Source organism: Mercenaria mercenaria, chromosome 18 (genome assembly GCF_021730395.1).
Source record: "Mercenaria mercenaria strain notata chromosome 18, MADL_Memer_1, whole genome shotgun sequence".
Taxonomy (NCBI): Eukaryota; Metazoa; Mollusca; class Bivalvia; order Venerida; family Veneridae; genus Mercenaria; species Mercenaria mercenaria.
Window position 1 is genome coordinate 4,853,350 of NC_069378.1, and position 22,806 is coordinate 4,876,155.

Here is a 22,806-nt window from a genome sequence, read left to right on the forward strand (position 1 = left end):
GCGGATGCGCAGGCTGGTCTGGATCCATGCTGGTCGCAAACGCACTATGTTGGTTTTCTCGTGGCGCGGCTTATATGTTAGTATCATTATACTGAGAACACGTTTTCCGAGTAGAAAGATTCCACAAATTTTATGCGTTACGTTTGTTTGTAATTGGCAACGAATCGAATCCAATTTGCAGTTTTCCTGTAGGCAATTACGGTAATGTACTTTTGTGCCAAATGATATAAATACTAACTAATCTAAATCATCGTTATTTATTTGTTCATCATCTATGTTAGAATAAATCCTTGCACAATGTAGTAACGGATCCCATAATGGAGCAGATTTGGCGAGGTCAGAGATAAACAACTCCCAAGTGCCTACAGGCAGACTGGTCAGTATTCCTTATCTATTTGGGATTAAATACGCTATGTTTCTTTCTTACATGTTATCAAAATTTGTAGAATTGGTTTAATACTTTCATCATCGTCATCATCATCAGCAGCAGCATTTTCATTCGTATACATACTTATTTCATCGATAGCAGTCTAGTTTTTTTCTTTTTTTTTTAGTACTAAAAGGAAACATCTACCCATTATCAACAAAGATAAAATAACCTACGTACCAACAAAAAAACAACAAGCTACTGACAGCAAAGCTCATATCGCGCGGAACTGGTTCGATATTAGTGGGTTACACCCCATTTGTCAACATAAATTTAGAAGTAATAAGTAAGTTAAGTCACTTTCATTTCCCCTGATGTATATTTTCATGCCAAGAGATTCCTAAACACACGTGCTCTTTATGTAAAATGACACTGACAGAATTTTAACAACGTACGTTCACTTAACGTTAATTACGTAGCGTTGTTCATGAGTACGTCGCGTTGATTGAATAATTAATTTGTAAAGATTTTATGCGTGTAAATGTCCTGCGACAGACTGTTTATCAAGGAGTAAATAGCATTTCTAACTGATATTCTCGGATGCAGGCAGGACATGCCAGAGCGAAAATGTGGATCTAAGGTAAGAATTTGACTTTAAAATGTGAGTTTATATATATATATATTTATTTATTCCTGTATTATGTCGTGTATTGTACACTTTTTTTATAAAAATAAATGCTCAAATTTGATATCAATTTTAATCATAGTATTTGCAGTGTTTCGATATTTTCCAACAAGCTTGTTGTTACGAGGGTTGTTTGAAAAGATTCGGAAAGTTTAATGCATATAAGTAAGATAAAAAAAAAAGTGGAACACGGTAACAGAATACAGATTGGCGTTTTAAACGGATTCAGTATAAATTTCGGTATCCATGGTATCTAATTATGAAAAACTTTGCTGCGTAAGTTTGAATAGGAAGAGCAGTTAAAGGTGTTTTTCACAATTATTTCTAGCGGACAGAATTTTTTGTAACTTTACATATTTATAGATTGATGTATGACAAGTTAAAATAAAAAATAAAAATAATAGGTACCCGTGCTTCTTTTTTCAATATTCAAAGTTTATTAAGAACACCAAATCGGTATTTTTGTCTGAAGAAACAGTACATACATGTCATAATAAAACTACTGCAAACAATAATTTATTCGAAGTTTCAATCTGATGTTACTGTTTATGCATCCGAATTAATAACACCACTATAACTATGCATAAAATGTCAACATATAGATATATTAACTCAGCAAAAATTACTCTTGACAGATGTCGAAATCATCTGAAACGGAGAAAAACACGAAGTATTTCTTAATGATATAAAAAATCTAGCGGACAGAATTTTTCCAAATTTTATATTATGTAAGCCAGAACTAAGACAAAAAAATCTAAACCAAAAAAATAATATCAACCCGTGCTTGTTTTCAAGAAAAATTAAAAAATATTCACTCCACCCACAAATGTATTTTTTCATTATCCCACCCACCTAAAAATTATGAACATTTTTTTTTTTTACAAAACAAATTGCACAATGTTATTATCAGTTCCTTAACCAATATTCTTACTCACATGCGGAATAATGCTCCTTTAAGGTTGCAAGCCTCTAGGTCAAATACTTTTTGAGATACGTGCTACACAAACTTTCACATCCAATTTACGTATATATGTGACCATGTCAAGGGACAAAAATCTGTTTTTATTGAGTGAAACCTCAAATAAAAGCACTGGTGCACAACTTCGCATGCTGAATTTCATTCTTGTATGGTTTCATGACTCTTGTCGCATATAATTTTGAGGTACATGCGACACAAATGTTTAGACCCTTTATGTACAATTTGACTATCAGGGGCCATAACTACGTGAAATGCGGGATGGGGCACAAAAAGTATAACAACATTTTTAGGAAGTCACATTTGAACTTGAAGGAGATATATCTACGTTAAGATTTTCTGGAATTTTATTTGACTTAGAGTCGGCTGCATCATTACTGGACGGAATAGTTTACTTTCAAATTGGCTGTCCACAATGTATTCGATTCGAGCACTTCCTACAACTACTCCTCCAATAAAACACCATCACTTTTAAAGGTAAAATATGGATGCACGACCTATATTGTCAGTACATACGATATACTTTGCGCGAGTGCGCTGCATATCCGACAATTATGCATTTTCGGCGGCAAATTCTGAACTTTACAGTGGATATCGCTTGCTGCGCGATTGAGCTGCGCACAAAATATTGTGATGAACTCCTTTAAAGGTAGTTTAGCTTTATATGCCAGTATATTTTTTGCAGAAATGTAGCTGACCATTATAATTAACTCTTTGCCTGCTGGTATCTGCCTTTGCGACCAAGCAGATCAAGATTTGCACATTCATGCAGTCTGGTCATGATCTGCACTGTTCACTATTCAGTTTGCAAATTTTCAATGGACTCCCCTATAAACTGTAAATTGTACTGTCCAAATTGAAAGATGGAGCATTAATGGTTTTTTTTTTCGGTCTGTAAATCTTTTTAAGCTCTTTTTTTTTACAATTGTTTGTGTCTTTGTGAAGAAAAAGCCCACTCAAAGTTGACATTGCCTCTAAAAATAGGTATAACATGTACAAACTTTGTATATAAAAGAAAGGAGGGTTTCGTTCGAAAACAACTAATAAAAACAAGAAATATCTTCAAAAACTTGGTCGACGAATTGTAATAAGACAACAAGTTTATGAGGTTTTCATATCATTTGTGTTATTCTATCATCTATCTAACATTTTTCAAACAGTAAAACTAAACACCACACTTTAACAATTTAATTGGTTCTCTTTTAATTTTTCACAAAGGTTTCGTAGGTGTGCAATTTTGTTTCGCCGATTTATCCAAAGCCGAATAATTACAGCAGTGGTCTGGAAGACACCTCTACTCGATCGGTTAATCACACCTACGCAGACCGTATTCAGCTTTTTCTGTAAATTGATTATGTTGGTATTTTAACAGGTTTTTATTATATTTATTAAACTTACTTATCATATTTTAGAGTTTCAGTTTTTTCAGTTTTATTTTTTGGCATAACAAGCATACATACAGATATGACGAACAGTGAAAACATATATATAATTACATACACTTCAATGTGGAGAAGGTCTGACAAATATTTTTTGCAACCTTTTCATTTAACATAAATGATTTAGATTATGTTAATACAATATTTCTTTTAATGTATCAACATACACTTTAGATATATCAATACTGTGTAAAGCTATGAACATCGTCATTAAGGACAAACGCTTCGCCTGTCATTTCACTCAGCATTGCACAATCAGCAGAGTAAAAAAGATATGACACCCTCGTCCAATCAGACAGGGTGTTGTATAAATCTTTCATTTTGATAAATTATCTATAAAATGCGTTATCAAGCAGTCTGATTTGCAAACTTCTGTCACGCTAAGGTTTATTATAGTGACTTGTGTATACATAAATTCCAATTATATCATGAAATCAAAAGACACCCGGCCCATCGGACATTTAAGTCAACTTAGTACTGATTTCAACTTAAGTTATGAACAATACATAGAGGACTTTTTTATATTGAATTTATTAAACGAGTTGAATAAATAATAAAATGCGAGGCTCTTTTTTATCAATTTTATTCAACAAGTTTAATAAAGTCAATGTGGAAGGACACAAATGTAAATTTTTTATCACATGTAAGCTTTCTGCTGAAACATCAAAATTTCCTCTTTCTTTGCCTATTACAGATCGAGTAAATTCGGCCAACGTCTACTTTACTTAGCGACGTCAACGTCAAAGCTTTATTACACTAGTGTATTATCAAATTTATGTATTTCCACGACGTCAGACATGTGATAATGAAAATATTGCTCGATTCATTTTCCTATTAAACATTGAAGGCTGAAAATTGTGTTATTGTACAACAATTCATTTTTTCTGACGTCACAATTATTTCGTCATAGCGTTAAACGGCGGTGCGCTGGAAAAGTAACTAACAGAAAACAGGCAAATACTTGATGGATGTCGTCAAGGATGCACTTAAAAATCCCTGGTAACGTGTTAGAATCGAAATAATATATCTCATTCAGTGATTTGCTCTCGAATAAAATCATTGTTTGTCGTTCAGATGCATATTATTATATCACTGCTTCCTCGTGATATAATTCCTTCGCATCTGAACCCCAAACAATGATTTTATTCAACGACAGGTCAAAAAATTATTTCTTAAGCAAAATACGACTGAGATCGAATGTACAGCTCTATATATAAATTGAATAATGGAAAAATAGTTATAAGCATATTACATGTATTGTGTATAAATAATTGATTAGTACCTCTTAGTTATTTATTATAGAGCAAACTCCTTCATAACATAATATGCTTTAACATGAAATTTTATAACTTTGTTCTGATACTTGTTAATTTTCACTATATGTCATGTTGTTATATACATCACTTGAAGTAGAGCTAATCACTAAATATCAAAGCGCCCCATTGTTAGCTGAAGTACTTAGTAAACAACAACACATCCATCAGTACCAAAACAAGCATTTTGAACAATAATTAGATTTATTAAGTCGTAAAATACAAATTACCAATCGTAAAAATGACATTTTTTTTTGTGCTGCACATGTTTACGACCAGTATGAATAATGTATTACTTATTCTCAAAATGTACAAAAAAGAATATATTGTGTAACCTCAGATCTAACGTAAGTAACGGAATATCTGCCATTGTACTTAGCCCCATCACTGGAAATGAATTAAGTTTATAAGGATCTTACATGTCTGCCTGTGTAAGACGGGGTATTCCCTACCCGGGAGACAGTGTGGAATGGAAAACCGAGCGTTAGCGAGGTTTTTTATCCGTGCTACTTACACAGGCAGACATGTTAGATCATTTTTCTTGCCTATCATGTTCAAAATAGATCGTGGAGACCAATAGGTTTGGGTATTTCCTGACATTGTTTATAAAATAGAGAAAAGCGGAAACTTCACAGGTCGCTCAACACGACATGGACGGTAGTGGACATGCATGCTAAATTTATGACGTCACAATGGTACCAGTACTATGTGACGTCGCCTTTGTGCACGCTATTTTAGACAAGGTTTTCCCCTAGGGAAGGACAGGAATATCTATCCCCGGCGCGTGCTCGGATAAATGTATACTTTCCCCGCTAGGTAGGCAAGAATATAATTAATGACACTGTAAATGGTAAAACATTTAAAGGGACAAAACGAAAAAATTGACCGGGGGAATTTCTGACTCGTTATGAGTTCAAACCTGCCAAATGATTGCGAAAAGCAAGCAATTATCAGTTTCGTCTGCAAGTGCAGAGCAGTACAGTACAGTGAACTGTGAGCATCAATTCGGATGATAATAAAACATGTATAGTAGACAAGAATTTCATTGCATGCAGTCAAGTTTCCTATGTAGACATAGAATGGAAATGTACAAAAAGGCACATACTATTGTATTAAAATGGCAAATGCAGGCAGCTTCTTTTGTTACTGTAGGTACTTTTCACAACTTATCCAAGTTAAGATGAATTATTACTATTAAATTGTTTTGAAGCAGTCAAACACCTTTTTAAAAGAAGATGAAGTATTTGCAATTAAATGCAGCTTGTCATTTATATAACTACAATCAAAGTGCAATCTGTCAAAAAAAAAAAGTCCTAAAAGTTTTTACGCCAATTTGACATACAGAAAAAAAATGCAATTAAAACGTTTTCGGTTTTTAATCTGACATATGTGCACTTAACATCTTGAAGCTTCGGAATACGCAGAATTACTTGATATTTATATATAAAAAAGTAATTGCGTTGTTTGTTTTGCCCTTTTATTTTGCATTATATCTTTGTTTTTTTTTTTGTTGTTTTTTTTTTTTTTTTGTTTTTTTTTTTTTTTTACTTGTTTTAGGTCACTGGTGTTAAAAAATCTCGTTTTGTTAGCCAGGAAAAGACATTTAAAGCGTTAGTTTAGAAATTATATATATAACAGAATAATGTTTTAAGACGTATTTTTAACTCGGCGTAGAGTAACATGTCTGTTGGAATAACTGCACCTCCTGTGTGCACCCTGGTGACCTTAGCAGCCTTTTCATAAGATTCCCTACCGTCTGCATAGACATCAGCCATATCACGATATATATGTTGTCGTGGTTTTAAGTTTTGTTCCCTGTATGTCACAATGTTATGTTAATTCATATAACTATTGTTCACACTGTACGTACAAATTGTTTTCATCCCGTGGGAGTGTAACAAGGACACACTAATTCATTTTTTATGATCCAGTATACATCAAGTATCAAACCAAACATATACGTTCGTATATCAAAGCTATCTGTCACTTCCTTATTATTTTAGCACGATAAAGTCTACAGATTAGTGTGATTAAGAAAAGATGTATGAAATCTTCTAAGGTGAAGTTCGAAAATTTCCCTATTGTCTTTCTTTGCAAAGTTGTTACAAATCTAGTTCAGTGTCCTCTGACTGAATTTTAAGTTATTTGTTAGTTTCTCAAACTTTCTTATTCGCTGCAATTACATAAATGACTGATCATGCAAGGGGAGCGGTGGTCTAGTGGTTAAGGTGTCGGCCGCTCAATCCAGGGGTCATGGGTTCGAGCCACACTGGGGTCACGACCATAACTTCTCATATGACACCAGTACTGGTTTTTCCAGGAAGCGGACTCGAGAGTGGTTCCAATAAGCTTGAAGCTTCCATCACAATCGAGCTAAAACAAATTAGTATAAACTAAATGTCGTTTTTTGTACAAATCATTACTCTACTGAGTCAACCAAATTTATTAGACACAGTAGATTTATTAGGTAAAAAACAAAACATTATTGGGAGGCAGCGCGAGGCCAAAAAAAAAAAAAAAAACCCAAAACACACAACATATCAAGAAACCAAAAAAAGTAGACCTTTTGGCTTTTATATTGATAACATCATTTCTGTTTACAGTTTATCTTTTTTTTTGTTTCTCGTCGGTACTACTTCATGTCCTGTCTTGAACCATTTTGTTTGCAGTTGCCATCAATTTTATATTTATCTACTTACTTTCCATCGCTTTTTTATATTAATCCTTTCAATTGATTTTTTTTTTCATTGATTACTTTGTATGCATTTTTGTAACTTCCTGCAAATAAAACTGAGAAGAGAATGCATCTGTCCTGAAATGTACTAGAGGTGAGATTTTTCTCGTTTTCATAATTGAAATTGCGTTGGATTGTGTTGTTAATAAGAAAGGAAAGACAGTTCATATGAGTAGCTTTAGCAGGTTTTCTCTCTCCGCATAATTTTCAGGTTTAAGTAAATTTAAATAGGTTTTAAATAGTTTTAATACATAACAACATGCATTTTTCACGCTTGCTTTATCAAGGAGTTAGAATTTAATGAGACAAGCATATGCATCATCAGAATTTACAACGGTTATTATTCGCGATGAAAGAACAATAAATAAACACAACAGTTGTCACAATGCAGCGTAAACATATTTGTCATTTCCGTCATAGTTTGTAACAGTAATTGTACGGACAAATTGTTTTTGCCCCAAGTGTCCTTCCAGAGACATCACACACCTTGACATTGATACACTACCGTAGAAGGACGCCTCATACTCTTTTATAATCAGCGCCTATGGTTATCATGATTTTAACCCTTATCATGCTGGACTCGATTGATCCAGTGTAGATTATGATTAGCGTGCACATCCGTGCAGTCTGATCATGACCTGCACTGTTCGCTTTTCAGCCATTATTTTTTTTTTTGGTAATCACCCCTTTTCATATTTAATGGTCTTGTCCAAATTGGAAGACGGAAAAGTTCATTATAGAAATTTGGCAAGGTAAGGGTTAATAGTAATAATTTACCAAAATCGAAGTTATGACAAACTGAATATTATTTCTGACATTAAGTCAAATAAAAATATGGCAAGAGCTGTTGCAGCCAGAGCCGTTATGTTGCAAATCAGGCCAAACTCTCTAACCAAACGCACTGGAATGGTTAGTAAGCTATGTAAAGGAAAGTACTACCGTGACTGATTTGTGCCATTTCGACATTTCGCTCCGCGAAGCGAAAACACGAGATTCCTGAAGTTTAAATGGCGGAGGCACGGAGCGAAAACTCAGTAAAAAGCGATGGCGCGGAACGAAAACTCTAATCAGTGAAAAGTCTAAATTTTACAACTCAAACGGCTGAGTAGCGTGGCGAAAAGTCCACGTCAACACAATTAACTTAGATCTTACGTTCGCGCTTGGCGGAGTCACGGGGCGAAAAGCCGAAATGGCACAAATAAACCACCATAAAGTACTGATGCCTAGTAATCAATTCAACAGTGTACTAGTAACTGAAACTCTTACATTACTCGTCGAATGAGAGACTGTTGATAAAGCATTTCAAACCGATAGTGCTTTTATTCTTTTTGGTTGCATTCTGTGCTTCCAAAGGATCTTTTTACAGATTTTACACCAGTAAGGTATTGTAAAAAGTATTTGTTTTAATCAAATTTCCAAGTTTGAAAATACATCAGTTGTTAGCATTTTAGTCTAAAATTTCAATCAAATGTCTGCGTTTCGTCATAATTATATCGATGACCTGCCAATAGTTTTATTTAAAGGTTATTATCTTCGCAACGGAAAATATGCACGAATTCTGCGGCGGAAATATTGCGCGACTTTAAGAGCGCAATATTCTTCCGCTGAAGAACGAGTTCATATTTCCCGATGCAAAGATAATAATCTTTTTATTACATACGCATCTAAACGTATAAATGTAATGTAAATATTATAAATATGATCAATAGCCTGAATAAATTGAAAATACTGAACTAAATAAAAGAATTAATGCGACACACATTAAATTACGTTAATCCCCCATATGAAATTCAGGCGAAATATTGACGTTTCTGGTAGTATTGTAAATTAACGGGGAATAGAAACGGATATGTAATAAGTAGTTATGTACTGGATATAGGGAGGCACTATATATGCATCTCCGTAATATTCCAGGTATGCACGGCCAACATATAATTTCCATATATATATTTCCATATTTCATTATACCAGACTTATATAGCGCTCTTTTCATGATCCATTTCACGTTCAAAGGCGCTTAACATAGTTCAAATGCAGCCACACAGGGCGCATAATTCATCCTCTACTAGTACAGACACAGAGCGATCTGACCAGAGGGACAGAGTGAGACAAAGCCCCCATGACAGAGAGATCAGAAATCAGATACAGGCTTGTCCGGCTAGCTTAGCCTAGCTCATTGCTAGGTTTAACGTGCCCAGTGTATAGCACTTATACACGCAAGGATTGCCTGGGTTCCTGACCAGTACACCTCTAGTTGGGTGGGAAACACTGAAAAGCGTTTCTGAAAATTCCCGAGGAGCTGCCGGGGATCGAACCCCCGACCTCAGGATTGGAAGGCCACTGTGCAAACCACTGAGCTATCCGTCCACCCATATATATACTCGACTATTTTAATAAAGCCTTTTTATATATGTAATATCATCAAGGTTCATTGATATGACATGAAAGGCTTCGATAACGTCAAACTGGGCAGCAGTGTACAACCCTCTAGCGTGCAGAAATCACCATTCTCCGCTTCACTCATACAAATTTTCAATTCAACATGTAATATTTGTGAAGTTTTCTGTACGGAAATGTTTTACTTAATTACAGTGTGAGGTTTTCCATGATAATATAATGAAGTAAATTCGTAAAAATATACGTAATAAATTTTGAAACCTTCTCCAGAATTTTTGAAGGACTAAATATGATTTAGACCAGCATGATGTATACTTTGTGTTTCTGTATGCAATTTGATACGAAGTCAAAATAAGACAATTTCTCTAAGCCATGGCTTTGAATTACAATGAAACGAGCTTTTAAACTTGTATATGTATTTTTTAAATTTGGGATTAAATGCAATCTCTGACAAAATTAACACTTTAAGAAAGTCTTTATTTACGTCCTTTCAAAACCTTACAGATTCAGATGAGCTTTATTATTTCAAAATTACTAGCATCTTAACAATTTTGATCAGAAAGAATTTTATTGAGCTGAATATGACACGTAAAAGGCGTGTTCGTGTTTTTGCAGATAATCCGAACATCCGTGTCTTAGAAATATGTAAGATTAGAGTCAGTCACATGTTGCAGCTTTTCCTAAAGCTTGCTTGTACACGGTTTGCAAATGCATTCTTAAACGCATTTTCAATACACCTTAAGTTTCTAATGTGTAAGTAAATGACAGCTCTTAAGGCACAATGCTTGCTCAATTGCCTGAGAACGTGTTTACTGCATTTACATAAGCATAAAATGTAATGAAACATTTAACCAAACTTTTGTGATATTTTGAAAGTTTGTTTATTTACAGCTTTTAAAACAGAAACTGCTTTAAAATTGTTTTTTTATTATACCGAATTGGTAATTTTGATGTTGCATGGTTTTATATGACGGAAAACTTCCTTCGTAAAGATTACCACTAGATGACAGCGAATCACGTACAGTATGCATTACTCAAATATCAAAATAGCTGGTTTTATTTTGATGTAATTGTTTACATATGCATAAAACTGTAATGTTATAGACTATTGTTAACATGAAAGTCAATTAGTGATCTAATCTAAATGTCATAACGTGTTATGACCTGATAATGTTATAAAAACATGATTTTTAAAGTAAAAACCCTTTCGTATGATGGGCCGTAATCTATTAACACTAACAAGTCACGTGTTGTCGTCATTTCATGCATATTTCATATTGCAATTAAATATATAATGTTAAGCTGTATGGCATTTTAGCTTTTTGATGCTTGAAACAAATTTTGTTTGTAAAAACAGAGCTTTTTTTTTTTTTTGAGCGTTACTTCGTTAACTGATTTTTTTCTTTTCTTTTTCAATTTTCAAATTGCCATTAAATATTAAGATATATGACATTTTAATTCTTTAATGCTTAAAACATTTTTTTTACATTAGTAAAACCTTTGTTTCTTTTTTCCTTTTTATTTATAAACTAGCTTTTTTTGTTTGTATTTTCAAAATGCAGCCCAATTCTGACAATGCTGCATCTGAAAAACCCACACGTTGGTTAGTAACAGCTTTATTTTAAATGTCACAAAGCGATATCATAAGGAAATTAAATATAATTGGTTCTTATTGCAAATTGTACAGAATGACTGAACAAATGAACATGATCACGGTTTAGGGCTACCAGGTCTTAATGTCATGTTCATTTGAACTGTTTTATATAAATACAAACTGGAGAACAAATTGAACATTTGTGATTTTCCTCCACAATTTCGGGTTAAAACAGAAGAACAGTATTTAAGGAAAACAATGCCTCGGAGACATAATTATTTGGCCAGGTAGGAACATAACTATTATCTGAGTTACTTTACTTAATTACTTTAATATTGACTTTAGTTCAGTTTTATTATATTTCATACAATGTCATATTAATATTTTAGCTTAATTTATACAGAAAGTTAATTAACTAGATAAATAAATTGCACCATTTTTATGACAACCACGTTCAAAAATGTTTACATACATACATATGCATGCATGCATACATATATACATACATACACGCAGAGACAAAGACAAACGTTCGAGGACGCCTAATTCATCCTCTACTAGTGCAGATACAATGCCATCTGACTAGAGAAACTGGGCAATACAGAGCCCCTAGAAAAGTTTTAGATGCCTGGCTAACTTAACCTAGCACTTTAGACAGTTGAGTTCATTTCCCGTGTCTGGTTAAGAGCCCCGGTACATGGAGAGCCCTCTTTCCTGGAAAGGTGTGTGTGTGTGATGGTGGTGGTGGGGGGGGGGGGGGGGGGGGGGGGGGGGGGTGGGGGGGGAGTTTCGAGATAGTCAAAAGCATTTTAGAAGTTTCCAGTGAATGGAATCACTGTAGGGGTCCCAGTCATTTTAACAACCAGCGGCGTCCTATTTTAGCCAAGTATCTATGCAGAGAGCAATGATAACATACATATATTTCAATACATAGCTAATCCTTTAGTTTTTCAGTTGAATGCATGAGACATCTATTGGCTCAAAGCGAAATAAAAAAATAATATCATCATGAAAACTATGTTACAGAGCACTATAATTAGTGTCAATAACAATTCTGTTACATGTTCCGCCGAGAAGAACAAGACAACATTGTTGAGTACGTTGAACAAGTATTACTATATAGTTCGTAAAAGATGTAGACGTGGTCAAAATAGACCTAGTGTTACAATCATTGAATAAGGAAACAATGAACATCAGTTATGCATATTAAATAAAAATTGATTTTGTGTGATCGGATGTCTATAGGCAGTAATAATACAATATGGATTTTCGAAAGTTGTAAGTCGTCTGCATTATCTTTGTGTTTATTTACCTAAGTTTCTAGGGTTGATTTCTGTACGAAATTACTTCTCCTAAATATTTTGTACAAACACACATTTAAATTACATATATCAGAAACGTATGTACAGTATACCTTTATTGTGTACGACACGTTAACTCTTTCGTAATGCTAGGTATTTCAGTACAAGCTCTCCGAGAGTGTCAAAGAATACGTTATATAATTTGTATGTAACATTAAATGGAGTTCAAGTTTTGGCTAAGTAAAATTTGAAAAATTTGAAAGCATTACATTTTCATGTAGTGAGTATTGCTGATTCAAGCTTTTGATTGCTTTCACTGATATATCTATTGTTGAAGCTATAGTTTTTTTTATCGTCGAATAAGGAGCATGTTGTCACGGACGTCTGCGGCTTGACTACATCTCTGTTGTGTCATTCGTCTAATCGTCCGTGCGAAACAAAAAAGTAATAAGTAAACAATTCAAGTTTGACAACCCGCTTAATATTTGGAAGTCCCGCGAAATCATCTCCAGTACGATGTTAGAAGACGATGTATGATTGCTTATGCCTCTTGATAATTAATCACTTACGTTACACAGTCATTCCCTTCGATTACTTAATACATACCAACATCAGTAGAGTAATTCCAACGAAATTCTTCTTTAAATTTTATAATTGACGCACGGGACTTCCTAAAACTAAACTGGCGTAAAATAGAAAAGCTTTTACCAAAATAATTAATGCACTTCGACATACTTCAAACCGCCATTAATAAAAAGACACGCCGTGTTTTATTAAAAGTCATATATTACCTTTAAAAGTAGCAATTATTATAATTTAGATTACAACATTGTAAATATCATGAGGCAAATACACGACCAAAAGTTTCGATAAATGTCGCAGCAGAACTAAGCTTTACATACTTGCTTATAACACTCGTGTTAGGACGCAAGTTTAATCATCTAAGAAAGCTGAGAAAACTATTCATTTTCTACTTCTTACAGAGAGACAGCAACATGACAAGGCAAGTATGCATATATCTGTGCAAAACAAATCCTTCAAAATAGTGGTCAGTTAAACACTTGAATAAAACTATCAAGAAAACAAAGGGATAATTTGAAATGGTTCTTGTGCAACTTTATGCAATATTGATTTGATTCAGCAATGAATTAAAAAAAATATTAATATTTTTGTTCATGACGATATACTGAAATATTTTAGGTAAGTATTTAAAATAACTCGATGTAATGTTTTATTGTTGTTTGTGTGGTTTTTATGTGCAACATGGTAAATAACGTAGAGATGTTTCCTGGCCTTGCTTGTCAGATATTAATTTTACAGCCAAACACGTGTTTAACAGTTAGCATTTATTCATTACAGGGAAATTATTATCTTATGATACAGACACGAATGCTAAACTATTGCATTAGTTTCAGCTTCAAAGTTAACGTTTAATTTAATGACTAACATTAGAGATGTTTTGGGAACATTTAATTCAGCAAGATCGGTAACCTCCAAGTATGTCAAAGAACAGTAATTAAGTCAAAGCATTTTTCTCCAAGACACAAATGGGACACTTCACTTTGTTGGTAGAGTGTACGCAAGTGCGAGAAGTCATTGGTTCGATCCCCGGCCGCGTCATACCAAAGACAAGAAAAATAGTACATTGTCAAGCAGATCCCTTGCTTGGTACTCAGCATGAAAAGGACCACTGGCTTCTCTTCTCTCATACCTTCGTGACGATGAACTCCATCAGGAATGAGGTGTTGAGAGTGATTAATATAAGTGATTGTACTTGCTTCAGCAACACAGTGGACCTAATATGAATTATTATATACTACTTTTGCATTTAATTTGCTAGTTTATTGATAAAGCATTTAAGTGTATGTTAATTTCTTTGTTACTGACTCTTTCACATTAAACACAGTGTCGCTTAATGCGAAAATTAATATCAATGTTGTTCAAACGTTTGAAATATTAAGTTGATTTTTTGCAGTCTTATTATGACTGTTGTAATTAACCTTGAAATATAACAAATGTCTCTGTCTAAACTGAAACCACCAAAGGTCGTAGAAAATGAGGTTTTTATGCACTTTCACCTTAACTTTAGTCTCGTAACCCCAAGCGTATAAAACGTGAATGAAGATGACAAGCATTAGCAATAATCATAGGACGGTAAAATGCGAATGCTCAAATGTCTAGGACAGTGACTACATATCCGCATATCCGGACTGTTCTATCCTTCAGAAGTCTACAGCGGCCAGCTCTTGTTGTATATCTATACCACATTTCTTTTATAAATTGCAAACCAATCCAGTTTAATAAATATTGGGCTTCCTTCAGTTCATGAAAAATATGTTTAAGCCCTATATCAATAGAGCAAAGATAGGAAACAGTCGTTGTTAATGACATGGAATTTAATTTTCCTAAAGTAATTCGGATGGTCATTTTCCCTTAAAATCCTTTACGGTGATGAATCCGTAATGACAATCGGCCACTTCCGTGAAATTACGTATCTTTCGTATGCGTTTTTTCGGCATCCTTCGGCAATGACAGATAATCCCTTTTCACGACAACCGAAAAATTGTCATCCTTAACCTGAATATTTGCCTGAGCTATTCCTAATTTTAGAAAAACGCAATTAGAAGATTCTTTCGAGTGTTTAGAACGCATCAAAATGAATTTATAGCAGATACTTCTCCTCCCCCAACCTTTCCTGCAAATGGATGCTACACCACTGAGACTAAATATTTGTCCTGAATGTTTAGGGGCGATGGAATGCTGTTTTACTATGTATTCGCCATTTTTATATATCCTGTATTCATTTATAGGTTTCATGATTTTATATCATGATCTCACTATCTTATTCTTTGATATCACAAATTCATGTTATGATATCATTAATTTATTTATGAATATCATAAATTCATGTTACGATATCATTAATTTAATTTTGGATATCATAAATTCATGTTATGATATTATTAATTAATATTATGGTGACAGTGTTTAAATTTTTTTGTAAAAGTATTTACATTTCAACAATTATATTTTCAAGGTGTGTTAAATTATAAAAAAAAAATGTACTTACTGATACAGGCTCTATGGGTAGGGTAGTGTGTAGTATTTGATAAGTGATGGCACCATTAACCAGGGGTTTTGAACCACTATATGCAGCCCGTCTGGGCGTACCATGTAAGGCATTAAGCACAGGTATTTAGCAATAGGGATAAAATGGCCTCATGGGGCAGGGTGCGGCCATTACTGTTTGTTAAAATAAAGTTATTATTATTATTATTATTATTATTATTATGTATAACGACACTGAATATGTCATTGTCACATGATAGAAATAAGCGTTTAATCAAATTATTCAGTTTCAGTTTTGTAAATACACAGAAAGTTCATTTAAATGTAATGCAAACGTGATATGAATATCTGATGCGTCAATGATAGAGCGACAAACTTACCTTTCTTGTCAGAAGTTTACATATATCGTTGCTGTTGTCACACCAAATGATAATTTCATTTATTTAACTGTTTTATAAATAGAATATACAGCTTTAAACACAAACAATTTAGTATACTGCGCACCGCTGATTCGATTGCACGGTATGAACAACATTTATATGTATTGCCACTCCCACTGATATACACATTGTTTTAAATGAATTATGAAAGATTTAACTCATTAGAAAAAGTATTAGTTGAGTATCTTTATCAAATTATCTTTGCACATTTTCTCGAAGAACAAGTCACAATCTTACACGAACCCTAGTGAAAATGATAATGTCTTCTTCTAACTGATTCCAAATACGTATTAAAAATTCTCTTCAAGCTTGTATCATACCACATTATTCAGACGGAATCAACAACGATTTTGCCAGAGTAAAAATATAACGGGGTTGATATGGGATGCTGTTTATCTCGAGTGAATTTTGCCAGGTCAGATAACACAAGGCACATAGGCACCGAGTATTAGACCTGGCAAAATCTTCGACAGCTGAATACAAAATCTCAGATCTAGCTCCTGTTGTTGAACGAAATCTGCAATGGTGCAACAGTTTATTGGTGTTAAAATAGCACTGAGTTTAGTTTTTTTTTTTTTTTTTTTTTTTTTTTTTTTTTTTGTTTGTGTGTGTGTGTGTGTGTGTGTGTCCAAGTTATAGAACTGTGTCAGGTAATGCATATAAAATGAAAGTAGTCGGGCAAAAAACAATACAAAAGGTACAATACAGATTCTTTTCTGCCTGTTCATATTTTCTAATAATATACAAGCTGCAGTTTTGACAAAATTGATTCAGGTATATATTTCTATAACGTTTAAGCTGCAACACTCTAAAACAGTTTATTGAATTCAACATTATAAGGATCTTACATGTCTGCCTGTGTAAATCGGGGTTTTCCCTACCCGAGGGACAGTGTGGAATGGAAAACCGAGCGTTTTCAAGGTTTTTTATCCACGCTGTCCCGAGGTAAAACCACCGTTTCTATCAACATAACGCAACTGGCCAAGACTTTTTGTCTTGCAGTGTGGAATAAATGTAGTCTAAAACGCTTGTTAACGTGACACGGTCAGTTTCATAAAAGTATAAATATTGTGTACATCATCTGATAACAAACATGGATTTTAATGACTAGTAAGATACATTTTGTTTGTATTCTAAATTAAATGCAATACTGGACACCTTTCCTTATAAATGCATTTTTATTTAAACATGTTTTGTTAGCTTCATGTAGTGATGCAATCGCAAAACACTTAGTTGAAAATGGCGAACGCAAAGATGAATTTATCAATGCATGCGTACTCAACTTTGTTAAAAGCCAAAGGGCCAAGCCAGTAAGTAATGTATATGCAATTTATACTGTGCTTTGCTATTTTGTGTTCAAGCGGCGGGTGAGTCCCGGAAGTGCAACTTAAATCTTAAATGCGTACATTTATCAAATGTCAATGTATGGAAGCTACACCGGTAAATGTGTGTCTGCATCTGTCCAATAAGGCAAAAAAGTAAATGCTGATATGTGCCATTTAACATACATTTTTACATACAAATTTATACCGTTTTTACTCATTATTTCATTGTCAAAACTGTTTGATATAAAATGATCAAAGCGTTGAAGTTTAAATTATTAAGTGATGAAAACGCGTATAGACTGTGGCAATCAAGAGGCAAAAACTAAAATTTAAATATGTTTTTAAAATTCTTGCAATGGTATAATCAAGAAAAGCGTTTAAGATTAAAAGAATCATTTTTGCGTATGTAGTCATTTGAATTTAGTACGTTTTAGACAAAATAAAATCTGAGGTCAATCAAATGTATCAAGTGTGTAACGGGTTGGATACGAGTAATGGAAGAACAGAATATGTAACGGTTTGGATAGCAACCGGTATCAAGGTTGATAAAACAAGATTCAACTGCATGTATCTCCTTCTCTAATTCTGGGATATAACAGTGGTCTTGTGTATGGATGGCATAAAATCTAACAAGATTGATTTTACTACGAATCGACATAAAAAGGTCACATATCACCGAGAATAAAATCTAGGGAAAAGAGTTAACTGTAGGTCATAGGACTAAATATCTAAACTGAAAAGAAAACCTGTTTATAAACGATTCGAGATTAAAATTGCGAATAATTGTTTTTGCTACTGATGTGCTAGAATGTGTTAAGTATAATAAAGGATCTATTTCCCGGAAATTTTTAAAATGATGCAGTATATATAAATCCTAATAGACAGATTAAAATTATCTCTCATGAACAGCCTCAATCAAAACGAGTCTGCTACTATGTTGCTTGGTTGCGTTCTATGGTTTTCACAGATTTTATTTTAAAACACGAAGTATAAATACATTTGGGTGCCAGTCCTTGGGTACAGTTACAGGCCAGTCTGCGGTGGATGAGGATTTGACCTAAATCAGATTTTTTTAAAGTTCATTTCTTCCACATTTGACAGTTGCGTTTTAGGAAAGGCGATCAGTAAATGAAAAGAAACATTGCCCCGTTTAAAAAACAAGAATCTTTTGTTTGCCCTCTCTCCTACCAATTTAAAAGCAATAACCCTTTATAAATTAGTTATTTTCGCAATTCCAAAAGGGTTTTGCTGAACACGCAGTACTTGCAATCATCCACTTATCGACTTAGGCGTCCTGATTTGGTAATATTTTGTATGTAATGCTGACAGGTTCCATAACTCTAGTTTACTTTTGAAAAAAGCTATACCACTTTTCGATTTGGCAATGTTTTTGTATGTACGTAGGTATTTTAGTTATCACTAGTTTTGACACACCCATTCACTGTGATGATCTAAGATGCGATATGCAGCTTTCTCAACTTGCGATTCTGATGCTATGCAAGGAAAATTTATGGTAATTTGCTGTCTGTTTAGTTAAAATGTTCTTGAGATTTGATAAAGGTTATAGCTTTGAAACTACATTTCTGTATCATCACTAAGGACTTTTGTTGAGTTTGAAGGCCAAGTACCCTAATTCTTTTCTTTCATAATGCCCAATATCTATTGTTTCCGTCATATCTGACTTTTATCTTGATTTGCCCGCAGAGACTATAAAGTTATTAACTTCGTAAATATTCGGACGTTTAGCTTACCATATATCTTTTGAACTTTGTACGAAAACGTTTCCCTATGAAACAGGCATTGGGGTGAGGCACAGATTCTCATATCTTTAATTATACAAGAGTACAACAAACCTCACTGCGTTAGTACATCTTCATCTTTGAAACATCTTTCTATTGAAGATTTCCTTTTCGTCATATGTCACCAAGGATGTGCTATTGCTTGTATGACGGCGTTCTTTTGAATTGGGAAGTCGTTTAGAGATCGAAAACAGAATGACAATGAATTAAAAAAAAATATATACTTGGATGCACAACGCTTTTGCATAGCAACACAAACGTTCTTTCCTCAATTTGCAGTTATAGCTGTGTAGCTGGCAATTACGACTGTAAAAATTATGACAGCAATATAAAACAAGAAATATCTTTAAAAATGATGGTCGGCGAATTGTAATAAGGAAAGAAGTTTATGAATTTTTCATCTAACATTTATCTTTCATCTAACATTTTTCAAATTGCAAAACTAAACACCGCACTTTAACAATTTAAATGGTTCTCTTTTAATTTTTCGCAAAGGTTTCGTAGGGTTGCAATTTTGTTTCGTTTATCCTTAGACGAATAATTACAGCAGTAGTTTGATGAAGCTTCATGAAGCGAGGTCATTAAACGTGTTTATACTTTTAGCTAAACTGGTCCCTATCCCCATTTGTAACAAAATAGCAGGAGACCTTACGATATTGTTACACATCGAGTTTGATAAAAATCCATTACATTTTAGTGGTAAATGCGAAGAAAGGCATATCTACTTTTAGCTATAGTGGTCCCTAATAGTGCCCAATATCCTATATAAATAAATTTGGAAGAGGACCTTATAATGATGCTCCAGACCAAGTATGACAAAGATCCACCAAGCTGTTCATGAGACGCTGTATAAAGGCATTTCTAGTTTTAGCTCTAGCAGCCCCTAAAAGGGGTCAAATGTCTCAGCTAAACAAAGTTGGCTGCGGGCCTAATAAAGATGCTACAAATCAAGTTTTTTTGATTGATTTATTTCGGCAAAGGAAAACATATAATGGTTTACAAACATTCTTATAATGTTAAAATATTCTTTGATTAGAATACATGAGAAAAAAACAATTAAAGGATTTTTTTATTAATTATTTTTATTTATTTCTAAAATAGGCCAACTGATCCCGCTTTAACAAATGCATATTCGCTATTCATGAATCTTTGGACAATGACGTCACACCTATAAAAAAAATTGAAGGTCAAGCAAAACATACAATTGTAATTATTTCAATATTTTTGTTTCATAAGGAAAGTTTGACCGTAGTCATATCACGTAGATAAACTGTATGCAGCGTACCTTCATTTCAGTGTAATGAGGTTCAGTCATTATATAGCATATATATAACAAAAACAGATTTCAACTGAGTTCAATATTTGCATACAATACTAAAGAAAAATATTCATATATAATAAATCAGTTAAATAATTTATAACAAATATATCAAAGCAAACAAGTACTCATTTTAATATGCAATCTGAATAAGTCATAAAAGCAAGAAACCTTTTCATATACAGACGACAATTGTAACAAGGAAAATCTTTTAAAAAGCACTTCTCTACATAAAAGACTCTTATCACACCCTTATTCATGTGATACGCAGACCGTATTCAGCTCTTTCTTTAATTTGATATATGTTGGTATTTGAACAGGTTTTTATCATATTTATTAAACTTACTTATTATTTTGAGATATATCAATATTCTTGCTAAATATACTGAGCCAAAGTTAGCTTTAAAACTGTGAACAGCGTCGTTTAGGATAAACGCTTTTTCTACATTTCACTCAACGTAGCACAATCAACAGAGTGAAAGAAATTGACACTCTCGTCCAATCAGGCAGAGTGTTACATAAATCTTCCATTTTGATAAATTATCTATAATGCGTTATCAAGTAGTTTGATTTGCAAACTGAAGTCACGTGGCATAGAATTGAAGGCAATTTCCAGTAACTCAAATTTTGAATCTTTGTCTGATCTTGAAAAGCTTAAATTTGTGTTAACAAACCCAGCATTATTGAGATTAAGTGCAAAAACCTGCTGTGCAATACTTGATCGAAGATGTCAATTTCTTAATAAATGACATGTATATAGTAAAATTACTAAGTAATTTTTAAATGTAAAACTATTTTAGGCCAGTGTAAATTTATCCATTGTTTAAAAGTATTGATGATATTTATCTATCACTCAAAATGCTCTCGTTAATCTAACATATGTTTGGTCTGACCAAACATGTTCCATTATTTTATACCATTTTGTAATGTTGAGCTTATTGCCATAGTATTAATAATTCAGTGTTTTAAGTAAATAGATTTTAAGGCAGCTTTTAAACTAAGATTAACAAGGGTATTTTGAATTTTATCTGTTTGATATGTATATATCAAGTAGTTTCATATTGCAGCTGAAACTCTATAACTCGAAGTCGGTTGGACCAATGTAAACACTTTGACTTTAAATAGTCGTGGTTCGATTTAAACATTTTCAATTTAAACAAAGTCAGATTGGAATAAATTTAGATTGAGACTGAAAGATATGTTCAACTTAAGCGGGAGTTCAACTTAAGCGAGTTCGGGTTATCGAGTTTGGACTGTATTTGTGTGCTATTCATTGTACTATGTAAAATGTTTTAATAATTGTCTGTTACAAATCTTTAATAGATTGGCTATGCATGTATGTTTCATGTATAATGATTGTTTTATGTATGTAAACATGTATAGAACGGACAATAAACTTTGAAAACTTAACTTAGGTAACGAAAACGAATTTAGACGGCGTTCGCCGAAAAACTAGTATATAATGTAGCGCAGACGCTTGTCGTAAATAGATTTTGCAAGCAAGCTAATATAAGCAGTCGTCCAAATATGACGTAGAATAGATCTTGTATATTTTCAGTATCATAATCACGTTTTCATGTCTGCATTGCGTGTTCCAAAACACACGCTACATTTATCTGTGATATAAAAACTCATCAGGCTTTCCACCATTTCTGTCGACATTAATTTGACAATAATAATAACTTTTAGTAAATAAAGAAGGTACATGTGATAATTCAAGTCAAAAGCCTATCCCAATCATAGATATTTGATCAATGATATCAGACGTGGGACTCATTATCACTCATGAACAGACTCATTTAAACTCCGACTGTTATGCCTTTCATTTGTTGCGTTATGTGTTTCCTACGGATCTTTTTATGGATTTCATTACAAACTACGTAATTCTTTACGTTTCTTTTCAATTTATATTCATTGTTTGCGCTTGATGCTTCCAGCAGATCATTTTTTTTATAGATTTTGTAACAAATTATATAATTCTTTACATTTCTATTCAATTCATATTCATGATTTGAATCTGGAACAACATTAATATTCTTGAAAAATAAA

At 33.3% G+C, this 22,806-nt stretch overlaps 1 protein-coding gene across 4 annotated transcripts in view; it reads left to right on the top strand.

The window, feature by feature from the left end:
* The first annotated feature begins 851 nt into the window (after positions 1–851).
* The window catches only part of LOC123537768 (electrogenic sodium bicarbonate cotransporter 1-like), a 103,661-nt gene continuing 81,706 nt past the window's right edge, over positions 852–22,806 (top strand). The window contains exon 1 of one of the 4 annotated variants that reach the window (XM_045321552.2): positions 852–1,007. Coding sequence is in view for 3 of the 4 variants with exons in the window: in XM_045321546.2 (XP_045177481.2) it covers positions 11,764–11,792 (29 nt within the window). In the remaining variant the exon portion in view is untranslated. Of the gene's footprint in view, positions 1,008–11,748; positions 11,793–12,751; positions 12,784–17,310; positions 17,426–22,806 lie in introns of those variants that run through there. The other 3 variants (XM_045321546.2, XM_045321551.2, XM_045321547.2) reach the window with 3 other exon arrangements.